General features: G+C 37.2%; 1 protein-coding gene across 2 annotated transcripts in view; it reads right to left on the minus strand.

Moving 5' to 3' along the window:
• Positions 1–397: 397 nt before the first annotated feature.
• Positions 398–13892, minus strand: part of pdgfc (platelet derived growth factor c) — a 66947-nt gene continuing 53452 nt past the window's right edge. For both annotated transcript variants that reach the window (XM_048176222.1, XM_048176221.1), the window contains 3 exons: positions 3140–3347; positions 2830–3050; positions 398–1618 (listed from right to left, as the gene is read on the minus strand). In XM_048176222.1, coding sequence (XP_048032179.1) covers positions 1505–1618; positions 2830–3050; positions 3140–3347 — 543 coding nt within the window. In that variant the 3' untranslated portion in view covers positions 398–1504. The remainder of the gene's footprint in view (positions 1619–2829; positions 3051–3139; positions 3348–13892) is intronic.

Here is a 13892-nt window from a genome sequence, read left to right on the forward strand (position 1 = left end):
TCTTCATTTTACAGCAATGTGATGTTTTGTTATATTGTTTCAGCATTCACATCATCTAATCCATGCAGATGTGAACATCTCCCCCTAAAAACAAGGAAATTAAATGCGTAATGTCACTATTCAAGGAATGTTGAGTGTAACGTCACATGATTTTACTCTTGAAAAGCTTATGAAACTCAAAAAAGGTTTTGAATGGCTGACAATACAGAACATACCTCATAAGAAAACATGTGAGCGAGACCACTGTCTTAATGCAGAGATACATCTTTTACATCTAATAACGCTCTCAGTGGCTGAAAACAGATTGTTGTTAATAGTTCATGGTTATAGGGTTCCCTGGCAGTGCTTTACAATTTTGTGACAAGTTTACTTGAACAAACCAATCCTTTAAGTGCCATTTGGAAAAACCACAACAATTTAGTTAATTGTTTAATTGTAGAGGAATATGTTACTGGCAGTTCTATGTCCCTTTAACTTCTAAAAAGTCTATTTACATGAATATCTAACACTTTTCAGAATATTTTTGTCTCCAGTCAAAATAACATTTTTGTTACTCAAATAAAACATCTATTAAAAAAAAAAACAATAAATGTATGAATGTCTCTACAAAAGAGTGACTAATACTGAAAATACTACAGTGATTATGAAAGGGGAAAAATGATTCTTACATGCCAAAATTTTCGTACCAAAAACAGTAATGACAGGAAAAGTCAACAAATCACAATTTGAAATGTATTTACACAAGACTCACTTTTGTATTTTAGTGTTCTCTCTTGAATGGAGTCATTCTCACAAGAGTCTATAGTTCGTAGCAAATGAGCAAAAATGCAGACATGACTGCTCAACTCTGGTTTAAAAAAAGAGGGACATCCTTATCTTTCCTGGAATATTCTTTATGAATTATTAATGAAAATGTCTAATTTTAATTCACCGATGAGTAGGCGACACAGTGCTGGTTTATGACAGTGTAATTAATTTCTTTGGGATGCTATTGAGGAGAATGTCCACGCCACCTCAAAAATGTCCTTGGATCGCTGAAAGTGGATGCATAGTCAAGGTCCTTTGATATTTAAGTTGTAAAAAATAAGAAAAAAATATATGTAAAAACGCGGCAGATCCATTTGTTCCCCCAAGTAATAGCAACCTCACTTCAGGCCCTCTAGTTATCCTGGAATACCTCATTTCCTGAACCCGCACAGCCCTATACATGCACTCAAACACTCAAAAAAAAGAAAAACGTGTCCAATTTTCTTGCAAATACTCCATGCTATCATAGGGCCAATGGAAACTTCTTCATTGGTCAATTGTTTATGGATTTGCGAGCTCAAAACGAATGGAACCGCAAGCTTAGATAAGTCAAGATAAAAAGATATCCAGCGCTGGGTTTCATTAGTTTGCAACGTGAGAGGAAAAACTCTTTCGCTCATTTATGCACGAAGCAAGAAATATTTTCCCTGGGTGAGTCTGTGGGGGGCCAGTGTAACTCTCTATTGCTGAGACTGCTTTAGTCTGAGTCATTTTTACAGACACAGCTACACTCCTCATGGTGCTCCAGGGGGACATCCGTTAGAGTCTTTTGCAGTCCCCGACCCCCTGCCCTGTGCTTCAGCATCAGAACCTGCACAAGAACAGACAAATATAGATGCAGACGAAAACACACTCACACAGAGAAATGATTTAAGCACTTAAACATATCATAACTTTACCATTTACTAACCATGTCCAAATTATGATTTGCACTTACATTTTCTCTAAACTCAGGATGAATTTTAGATCCAACTCAAATTAAATGTGCCACATAAGCATTTATATTTAAATATACAATGCCTTTAAAAATAAATAAAAATATAAATATAAATATATGAAACATTAATACAGGAATAATAAATACATCTAAATAGATATAAATACATAAATTTATTAAAATGACTGCTCTCACTTGACCATACATAGGATCATTAATTTTTACAAATAATAAATTATAAATAAAGTAAAATACAAATAAAGTAAGTGCCCCTATAGACAATATGTTTTAGTGTTATACCTCATTTGGGTTAGACTTGCAGATCAAGGCATATACAAAAACTCTTGAGATGATTTGGTATGTATTTTGCTAATATTTAAAGCCATTTGTCCATCAAAGCATTTTTTTTCCAGCGGCTAGCATACTTTTCCAAATGTTTTTAATGGGAGCATTGAGTTTTTTTTCACGCTCAAGCGCTGAGTGCTCTGTGTTTTTTACCAGTCGCCTTGAGTTGAAGAATGTTAAACTTTGAGTAAACGCTGCGCTCATCACTGTCACTTTTTAGCCAACCGTCCAATCAGGGTAGAGGAGGGGCGGGACAAATAAAACACCGACCAACCGCCACATTCTGCTTGTACAACGTAATCAGATGACAACAAGCATAATAACGGAACAAAATCATTTAAAACAAGAGCCAGAGCTATACTTTACATTGTATCAAGATTTTTTTTCTATAGAAACAGTACAGAAACAAACTATCTATGAAATGAGATATTAATAACATTTCCATGGATATTCTGTATCATAACAAGCAACTGAAAAAAAATGCTGCGCTGCCGAAGCGCTCTCGAGCGATGACAGAAAGGCGTTTTCAGAAGAGCGCCTAGCATTTTCAAAAACGCTTTGGTGGACACACGGCCTAATTGTTGGACACATGCTACCTTTTCATAATCTGAAATCATCATTCAGATGTAAACAGCAGAAATGTTGTGTGAGATGCACCATTTTTATTCATATAAGAAGTAGTAAACAAAACCCAAAATGTGAAATGTATAGTGTAATGGAAGGCCTTCTGTTTGCTGTACCTCATGATATTTTTTGACCACCTTGGTAGGCGAGCACTGGCAATCATAGCAGTTGAAAGAGCAGCATGCGCAGTTCCCTCCACAGCGCTTCACCAGCAGGCAGCTGGGCCAGAAGATGGCGTCCGTCCTTTTCAGTTCCTCACGCAATGAGACAGTAAAGTTCCGTGGAGTGCAACTGTAGAGCCGCACCTCCTCACGAAGCAGGTTCAGGTCCACCACTCCTACGCAAACAAAAATAGACAGCAGATTAAAAAAAAAAAAAAGTTCCAATATTTCATTTGACTAATACTTCCAAATACAGGATCTTTACCTCTGGATTTCTTTTGATGGAAGAACGATTTGCCCAACACCTGCCAGGTAGGCTTGTAGAGGTCCTCCATGTCCACCTGCCAGCGATCCGGCTCCAGGTATTTCATCACTTCCTCCATTGTGCTGAAACCAGCTACAGCTTCACTCAGAACATCCACACTCTGCATCCATGCAGGAATCACTGCAGGGGCCTCGGGCTCTGACTGCCTCTGAACACACAAACAAACAAGAATTTCATTTTTAACATGATTTTAAAAGTGTTCTGCAGAGGCCTGGTTTATTTTTAGAATTGTTTAATGCAGGGGTAGGCAAGTTCGGTCCTAGAGAGCCGCTGTCCTGCAGAGTTTAGCTCCAACCCTATAGAGGGTATGCACGTGACGTCACCGTCGACCGTTACGACTGCGGTCACGTCCACTGAGTGGCAAAAGACTGAGCGCCAGCATTGGTTTTCAGCGTGAATGTCGCGAAAAACACAAAACACATCCAAAACGGGAAAGATCTTTGCGACTGACTGTACAAATAGCTTTGACACAAAACCCGAGGTATACATTTAAAGACTGCTGAAAGCTACAGAAAAAAGAAGCAAATGGATCACTGTAATTCACAGAAACAGCTGGACTCCAGCAGAGAAACATGGATTTGCAGTTATCATTTTGTGTGGAATTGTTGGATTTTGAGGTAAAATCATACCGTATATATTGAATTGTTATATATTATGTTGACAACTCATCAATTAAATATTTTCCATCGTAGTATATTCTGCATAATTGGGTGTTTTTAAATAAACACTGACAAAAACTATTCTATAAAACTATATAAGTTTTAGGGCTGGACAATATGACGATATAACATTTATATAAGTGATTACTCGGATTTAAACCTACCTATATTGTAGTTATATAAAATATTCACAGGCAGATTTGCTTTATGTATTTCCCCAGCGTTGAAATCAGGCACATATAAATGTCAGGAAACACGATTCCTGGCTGCATGTCAATATCCATGGATTAGGTTTATTTGACAAGTTGCAAGGAACACTTTCGAGTCCAATCGCGTGTAATCGTTTGTTTTACTCGAGTTTTCACAGTTTCCCCAATTAAATCCAGTCACGCGGCAGGTTTTTTTTAACCACTCAGTCCAGCTGAGGGAGCGCGTTTTCGGCGGGAAAGTGACGTCGATGCATACCCTCTATAGCAGGGGTCTCCAATCCTGCTCCTGGAGGGCCACTGTCCTGCAGAGTTTAGCTCCAACCCTAATTAAACACACCTGAACCAGCTAATCAAGGTCTTAATATAGGCAAGAATATTCCAGGCAGGTGTGTTGAGGCAAGTTGGAGCTAAACTTTGCAGGACAGTGGCCCTCCAGGAGCAGGATTGGAGACCCCTGCTCTATAGCCTTAGTAATCCTGAAGAGCTTGATTAGCTTGTTCAGGTGTGTTTGATTAAGGCTGGAGCTAAACTCGGCAGGACAGCGGCTCTTTAGGACCGAACTTGCCTACCCCTGGTTTAATGCTTTAATTAAACATGATTATCTGTGATGTGTGAAGAAACAAAGCAAAACCAAGGTAAATATCACTTAATTTAAGAGCAGATTTATTGTGCATAATCTCCAATTAAGGAGTAACTGAAATGATATATTATTGTATTGTCTATTTAGAATGCAGAAAATGTTAGCTGTGAAATTGGCCTTTGTAAGTTTTGCCCAAAATAATATATAATCATAGAATAAACCATACATTTTCAAGTGTGCACATACATACATACATACAATATTTTATTTATTATATGTGTTATGATACCCATTATATAATGTGTGTGTATATACAGTGCCTGTCAAAAGTTTGGAAACACCTAGTCTTATGGTTTTTGAGACACGCATACATGTTCCTATTGTTTATAGGCAGCTATAAGAGTATTTCTTTCACCTGGAATAAGTCTCTAAACTTTCCTGCTCTAAAACATCCCCAAACAATTACACTTCCACCTCCATGTTGGACTGTGGGTGTGAGGCAGTCTGGTAACATCTCTCCTGTTCTGTTTTACGTAAGTTCTTCTGTTAGAGCCAAAAATGTCAAATTTGGACTCATCCGTCCACAAAACTTTCTTCCAATCATTCACTGTCCAGTTCTTGTGCGTTTTTGCCCACTTTAGTCACTCTGCATTATTTGTAGCCTTAAGGAGTGGTTTCTTGCAGGAAAATCTGCCCATCAGCATTGCATCTCTGAGCCTTCTAGTGACAGTGGATGTTGACATTACGTGTGTCATTGAGCTGTGCAGTAAGCTGAGGACTAGTTAAGTGTCTGTTGTGAAGGCTGGACATCTTGAGGAGGGGTACATTTGGGCCTTCTACTCCTTTTTCTGTCCTTTTTAGACCTAGTACTGCCTTTTCTCTAATAAACTCCTTTTAGTGAAATCCTTCAATTTATTTGCTATAGCTTGCAAAGAATAGCCTTCATTTCTAACAACAGACTGGCATTTTCAATTGAGATTTTGTTCTTGCCATTTTGTAAACTACTTATAGAGGACTTCAATGGTCTCCAAACGGTTGAAGGTCAACATTACAGTTTTAGTGCAGCTTCAAAGGGCTTTAAACAATACCAGACGAGGAATAAGGGTCTTATCTAGCGAAACGATCGGTTATTTTCAACAACTGTATATGCTTTATAAACACAAATGATCGCCTTGCAAGTGCTTCCACCATTCCACTTTCTGTATTGGGAAGGCGTACTTGAATAGGGAAGGTGTAGGACATACAACGTAAGCTTTTTGAAGAATATGGAAAGCGGAAGCACTTGCAAGGTGATCATTTGTGTTTATAAAGCATACACATTTGTATTTTTTTTTTTTTTTAGAAAATGACCGATCGTTTCGCTAAATAAGACCCTTATTCCTCGTCTGGTATCGTTTAAAGCCCTTTGAAGCTGCACTGAAACTAATTTTGACCTTCAACAGTGGAGTCCATTGTAGTCCACTATAAGGAGAATAATCCTGGAATGTTTATCAAAAACCTTAATTTCTTTTTGACTGAAGAAAGAAAAACATGGACATCTTGGATGACATGGGGGTGAGTAAATTATCAGGAAATTTTTATTTGAAAGTGGACTAATCTTTTAATCTAGAGTATGTATATAATGGTTAGCATGTTCTCCAAATAGAAACAGAAACTTGTGAAGTAGAACATGACATAGCTACAATTATTTCATCCAAAACCTACTGTTATTGCCTAAAGGTGACAGTTTGAAGAAAATAAGTACATTTGTACATTTATTTCTTTGGTCAAAGTAAATCTTCATACCATTAAATTACCTTTGTTGCATATAAATAAAAGGAACATGCATGTGTCTCTCAAAAACGATAAGACTTTTGACAGGCACAATTTATATTTAAAATAAGATATGGAAATAAATGAGCTTTTGTAATACCAAATTACCAGTTAATAAGGGAATGCATGGTTTTGATAGATGAGTTAATGTTTGACGTGATTATCCACAGGATCACTTAACCAGTCCTCCCTATTTGAACTCAAACACACACTTAAATATGTATGCCAGGGCAGCAACACTGATACCTATGGTGTTGGGAAGCCTGCAGGAAAGCTATATCTCTGCACTCAGTTCAACTCTGCTCCACTGCCTCAGGTGCTGTGGGATCTGTCAGCATGTCCTTTTTCCAGAAGCTTAAATTCAGACATACTAACATAATCCCCCTATGAATGACACGTCCAATGGTGCACTATAAAACCTGGTAATAAGCGAGGAGTGAGTTGGCATGGTTACCATTGTGTAAAGGACAAGGTGTCAATGGAAGGCCTGTGATTTCTACAATGATAAAAATTGCACTGCTGCCATGAACAAAGTGGTAAATGAGGTCACCAAGACAGACTGATTGAGAGCATCCGAGTCAAGCACTGAAAACATGTCTGTCAAAACAAGAATACTGTATGTGGACATTATGGCAAGCAAAAAAAAACTTCTTTAGTGTTTTTTAGTATGTCACTAATATATATATATATATATGGAAAGAAACCCAAATAATACTTATATATAAACCTACATGAATGTGATGAGTGAAAGAATAGGGTACTTCAAAATAAAACAAAGACAGCACGTTGTTTCATTGCCTTGTCCTCATGCAAAAACAAACAGCTTAGTCAGATTCACAAATGTATGACCTTATAATCCAGTTATTTTTTTGTCCTTTGAATTGTTCAAAAGGACTCAAAAACTCCCAAGTGACTTGTTTGAATCATTCTAATGAGTGCTTTAGTGTATTAACATCTGACTCACTGAATTGCAAGTCAACATTACTTACACTCGCGTCTGACGTGAACTAAAATTATTGTGTTGTGTACTTGAATCTCATAATTCACTGAAGATGTAAATCAACTGCACACATCAAAATGTTTTAAATCATCTTTTGTTGTAAGCTCTCAAGACCAGTTACAATTACCTCCTAAAAACCTGTACATTCAGCTATCCTTCAATGCAGAAAACTGGCTTCCAGTTTTGGCACTGGTCAGCAGTGGGGAATGGAAACCATTAACAGCTTGTGAATGTGAGGCACTCTTTCAATCTGTCAATTATAAGATCCTCTGAGCCCTTGCCTTTAAAGCTATAGCCAAATATCCCTTTTGAGGTGGATAAAACAGCGCTTGTGCAACTTTGCTTACAAGATAAGACATTTAGGAGACTTTCAGACATAAAACATGGAATTATAAACTGAAATATAACATTTAAAAGAAAAAAGAAAAAAAAGGACAATACTTTCCCCAATCTTTAGAATTCTATTACGCTGGCATAATCTGACTTTAAAAATAATTTAGTAACTGATACCATTGTAGAAATGCACTATTCACACTCAGGCATTCATTTATTTTGATTAAATTTTTTAAATGAGGAAATACTGAGTGCACCTTTAAAACTAATAACTTAAAGGGTTAGTCCGCCCAAAAATGAAATTTCTGTCATTAATTACTGACCCTCATGTCATTCCAAACCTGTAAGACCTTTGTTCCTCTTCGGAAGACAAATTAAGAAATATTTGATGAATTCCAAATTTCAAGGCACAGAAAGGTAGTAAAAACATAGTTAACGTGACCACAGTGGTTCAATTAAGTATTCTCGTTTTTGTACGCAAAAACAAAAATAGCAACTTTATTCAACAATTTCTTCTCTTCCCTGTCAGCAGAGTAGGACACTGTTGGAATGACTTGAGGGTGAGTAATTAATGACAGAATTTTAATTTTTGGGTGAACTAAACCTTTAAAATTTCCAGGAATTTAAAAAAAAAAAATCACTCAAAATACATAAATCAAAGTCACACTTAAGGCACCTTTCCTCCTACATATCTCTTTTTTACGTCATCAAATTTCATAACAGATGCACTGATTTTAAGGTAAAATATTATCTGAAAAATAATGGCCTCATTTATTATGTTCTGCAGCCTGACAACATGATGTTTCAAATTGCTTGCAGGTTGTAGGGTTCTGTTAGACTACAAGGAAAATGGCAGATGGAAATGAGCGCACAGACTCAGATGTCTGCCAGTAGCTCGTCAGAACACACATGAGAGCAGTCAATTCTTCAGAAAACCAAATAACAGTGCAGAGGTCTCACTCAAAAATGCACGTGATTCACTGTGGACATATTTTGGTGAAGGCCATGCTTGGTGGCATGCCAATCATACACAGTGGTTGTAAGAAGAGGAGCAGAGAAATGAAGTGACTGGAGTCATTTCCACACATCTAACTCTGAATTTTGAATAGGTATTGTGTTTGAAATGATATGCCTCAAGTAATTCAATAATCCTTGTGGTTGTCCTGAACAAATGCTACTGAGAGGAAAGGTCTGGCCAACAAAACCGCCATCTACAATTACTTTAAAAACAAGTGGCAACTACAAAGGTTCTTATATACACAAGTGCATACTGTGTTCACACTGCATGTTAACGTCTCTCTTTTGAAGAGAAGCTGTTGCCAATTTAAAATGGTTTATAAAAAACATGTCCTGAACTTAGTTTGGCCTCAGCAACCATGTCTCACTTTTGGTGCCTATCAAACCTGTTACTCTGCTTGGCAAGAAACTCATCTTACCTTTGTTTGAGACTACCAAATAATTTTACAATGAATGCCATGAAAAACACCTGTAATTGTTTCACTTTGTGTTGCTGTTGAAACATTTAAAAATATAAAAGATCATTAGATCACTTTTAATTTAAATTAGCAAAAAAAAATATACATTTCATTCTGCATTGTATGAACAATATATAATAGGGCGCCTCATGCGCTGAGGAGATGCTTTTCTTTGGCGAGGAACTTCTATGTCGAACTTGTTCAGACAGAGGAACTGGCATTTGATGCTGCCTTATAAAGCAGAGAGCCAACTGCCAATGCCACATCCTTTTTTTCCCCTTTTTAAAATTTTTATTTCCTTGTCTTTTTCAGCAGATCTCCCGTGCCCCCCGGCAGGCACTTTGAAAACCACTGCCATAGCAGATCTAGGCAGGTGGAGCTGGGGAAGGTGGAAGGTTTCAGAGGAACTGGCCTACAGTAAACACTGAACCAGATTATTTAAATGTTCAGCAAGCCGTCTCATTGGTTGCAGGATCAGCAAAGGCCAATCAGATTGTGCCATGTGATAATGATGTGATTGCTTGCAGATTGCATGTAAAGGACCTTACTGACCTAGATATTTCAGATGGTACAAAGCCAGTAGAAATCAAAAAGCACATGCAAAAGGCATCTTTCAGGTTGATTCAAGGAGGAAAACATCTATGAAATCCAGCTGGGAGCTAAAAGCAGCAGTCCAGCAGTTCCTGACTCTCGTGAGAAATCACAAAACTTTTCTTATTTCCAGAGCTAGGCGCTGTTTTAATGACCTCTTCCCTCAAACCCTTACCAGTTCCCAAAATCTCTTCCTGAGAATCGCAGCTGGGGCTTATTTTCCCCCTTCTCTCGGTGAAAGTGGTGAGGGGGAGCGATTGCTTGTTTAAACAGAAAGTGTAGAGCTGCCCCCGTGATCCCGGGTTTCCAGTAGCTGAGGTTGACCACAGAGAAACAGAATTCGGCTGTTCCAACATGGCAGCCCGTTGCCATGCCGTACAAAGCCAACAGTCAGCCAGCCAGGCCACTCATTTTCCTAAATTGCATCATAAGTGGCGAACCTTAAACCAGAAGATCCGAAGAACACATCATTTAACTGAGCATCAATGGACAGCAAAGGAAATATTAAAAAAAAGAATTGGCTATAAACACAGGTATGGTAAACACTAAAACAACACCATTAAGTGTTTTATGAGAAGTGCACTGGATTTGTGAAGTCAGGAGAATTAACACTTCCAAAATGCATGGTGTTGCTCAACAGAAAACTGTATGCCACATAAACTGGGAATGCTGATCTCTGCAATAGTCTGACCTTATCCACTTTATCCGTTTGTGAAGTTGGTTTTTATTGATGGATATTTCATCCGGGTTGATAGTTTATGAGAAATGTTCTGCTCCTTTCATTACACTAAAGGAAGGAGTCTGGTTATACATCTATCCCTTAGCAAACTTATAATCCATTTGCATAAGCCAGATAGATAAAATATGGTAAAAGCAATAGCCTATCCCACAGGTTTTCAAACATGCCAAGGACCCTCGAATATGACTCCTTTTCTAAAATATAAAAGCAGCTGGTGCAAACAGACCCATTTATACTTTGTATGATAGCTTAAATGCTAATTGTGATATTACAGACAACATGTTGACTTCTTTTTGTCTTTGTACATATTTATTGGAAATCCCTAGCACCCTTTTCCAGCTCAAGAAGGTCACAAAATAATGTTGAATTCTTCAGTGCTAACAAAAAGACCCAAATAGAGACACTTAAACAGCTTTTTTTTTTGTTGGTAAGGGAATCCAAGGTAGATTCCTATTAAATTTAAGTGTCATTAACAACACTGCTGTCTTTATACAATTTAGTTGACAATAGGTGGTACATGATATGCAAATTAAACTAGGTATTAGGGCATGCTACCAGAGAGAAGGTGACTTTAACAGGACTGAAGATAAATAACTAACAGCTCTTTTAATCATTTAAGAGCTAGAAAAGGACTTCCATGTGCATTTTTCATTTCATTTTATTATGAAATTGTATTTTTGTATTTGCCTGGCATTTAACAATGTATCACATGCTCACATAATGATCACACCTTAGTTTGGGGAACACATTCACTATTATTATGACTATATATTATGACCTTTGCCATAATAAATGCCTAATTTATTGCTTATTAATAGTAAGGTAGTTGTAGTGGTTAAGTTTAGGAATTGGGTAGGATTAAAGGTGCCCTAGATTCAAAAATTGAATTTACCTCGGCATAGTTAAATAACAAGAGTTCAGTACATGGAAATGACATACAGTGAGTCTCAAACTCCATTGTTTCCTCCTCCTTATATAAATCTCATTTGTTTAAAAGACCTCCGAAGAACAGGCGAATCTCAACATAACATCGACTGTTACATAACAGTCGGGGTGTACGCCCCCAATATTTGCATATGCCAGCTCATGTTCCCAACATTATGAAAGCCATTAGACAAGGGCAGAACGTCTGGATCTGTGCAGAGCTGAATCAACAGACTAGGTAAGCAAGCAAGGACAATAGCAAAAAATGGCAGATGGAGCAATAATAACTGACATGATTCATGATATCATGATATTTTTAGTGATATTTGTAAATTGTCTTTCTAAATGTTTCGTTAGCATGTTGCTAATGTACTGTTAAATGTGGTTAAAGTTACCATCGTTTCTTACTGTATTCACGGAGACAAGAGCCGTCGCTATTTTCATTTTAAACACTTGCAGTCTGTATAATTCATAAACACAACTTCATTCTTTATAAATCTCTCCAACAGTGTACAATTAGCCGTTAGCCACGGAGCACCATCAAACTCATTCAGAATCAATGTAAACATCAAAATAAACACTGTACTTACGTGATTAGACATGCTGCATGACGAACACTTTGTAAAGATCCATTTTGAGGGTTATATTAGCTGCTTGAACTTTTTTTATGTTGTTTAAGGCAAGCGCGAGCTCTTGGGGCATGGAGCACCAGATTTAAAGGGCCACACACCCTGAATCGGCTCATTTCTAATTATGCCCCAAAATAGGCAGTTAAAAAAATGAATTAAAAAAAATCTATGGGGTATTTTGAGCTGAAACTTCACAGACACATTCAGGGGACACCTTAGACTTATATTACATCTTTTAAAAAAAAGTTCTAGGGCACCTTTAAGGGATGGAGAATATGGTAATGTAGAATAAGGCATTAATGACCCTAACTAAATAAGACCCTAAACTAAAGTGTTACTCACATAATTGTCATGTCGAAATTGCACTGTGTAGGACTGTCAAGCAAAGTTTCATTAAAGAGCAAATTACTTGTTTTTGGTCTGTCAAAGTCGTTCTGCCACACACTTACTGAAATTTTATGACAACAAAATATTTCTAGCATTTTATGCAGGCAACGCTCAAAATGCAACTCCCGTCCACAAGCCGTTTGGTGAGCAGGAGGAAAACAAAAACTATGCACTGTGAGTCAGGGCTGGAGGAGTCAGTATTGGAATTGTAGGTTCCAGCTTGACATCCTCCTCCACAAACACTATAAATAGAGCTCGATTCAGCCACACCTTCTCTGATGCGAGCTCTGTGTCCAGAAACCAGCCATAACACAACCACCTCTCCTCTGCAATAATACAGCACTGCTCAAAGAAAAACAGCACCTAGTATAAAACAGAGAGAATATACTCATTTACACAACCTTTTACATACAAACATACCTCATTTTATATCTAAAAGCCAAAATTAAATGTAATGTAGGGGGGAAAAAATCCCTAAAAATAGCTAAACTGAAAAGTACCATTTCCATGATTTGTGCCATTGTTCAGAAGTTCTCCTTAAAAGGCACACCAATGTCTTTCTATTGTTAGGACATCAGTATTGAAGCCAGAAATGAACTAAAGCAATTACATTTATACCACAGAGAAAGCCGGGAAAAATTGGCTCTTCGCTGGCCCCTACCAGGAACCTGCAGCTGCTCAACGGATAGGAAGGTATAGATAATACATAAAGTTTGCAAAATGATAAATAAAATTAGTTACAAATAATGTGTGAATTGATTGATGTGAATTTCATTTACACTGCTGTTTAAACGTTTGGGGTCAGGACGATTTTTTTTAATGTTTCTGACAGAAGTTTCTTATGCTCACCAAGGATGCATTTATTTGATACAGTAAAAATAGTAATATTGTGAAATATTAATACAATATCAGTTTCTAGAGTTTCTCAGTTTCTAAAATCTTAACTCTCACTTTTGATAACGCGTCCTTGCTGAATAAAAGTAACAATTTCTTAAAAAGAAAAAAAAAAAAAAAAAAAAAAAAAAAAGTTACTTACCCACAACTTTTGAATAGTTGTGTCTAGCTTTGTGATTGGATATTTAAATGTGATGCAATATTTGTTTGTTGGCAGGTTATGTAGGTTATGTAAAACTTGCAGATCAGCATCTGCTGATCACTTTCAATGAAAAAGATCTGAGTTCAGAAGGAAATGGCATATGGAAGTAACATATGCATTTTCTTTGCCTTTTAATAATCCATAGCCGCATTTGTCCTGTCTAATTTTAGTGGCCTACCTCACCACAATCAACACTACAATAATTATATTTCAGCAGAATAGATGCAGCCATTATCTACCACAAGGAGATAAAGCACAC

The sequence above is a fragment of the Megalobrama amblycephala genome, linkage group LG23, assembly GCF_018812025.1.
Source record: "Megalobrama amblycephala isolate DHTTF-2021 linkage group LG23, ASM1881202v1, whole genome shotgun sequence".
In the NCBI taxonomy this organism is placed as follows: domain Eukaryota; kingdom Metazoa; phylum Chordata; class Actinopteri; order Cypriniformes; family Xenocyprididae; genus Megalobrama; species Megalobrama amblycephala.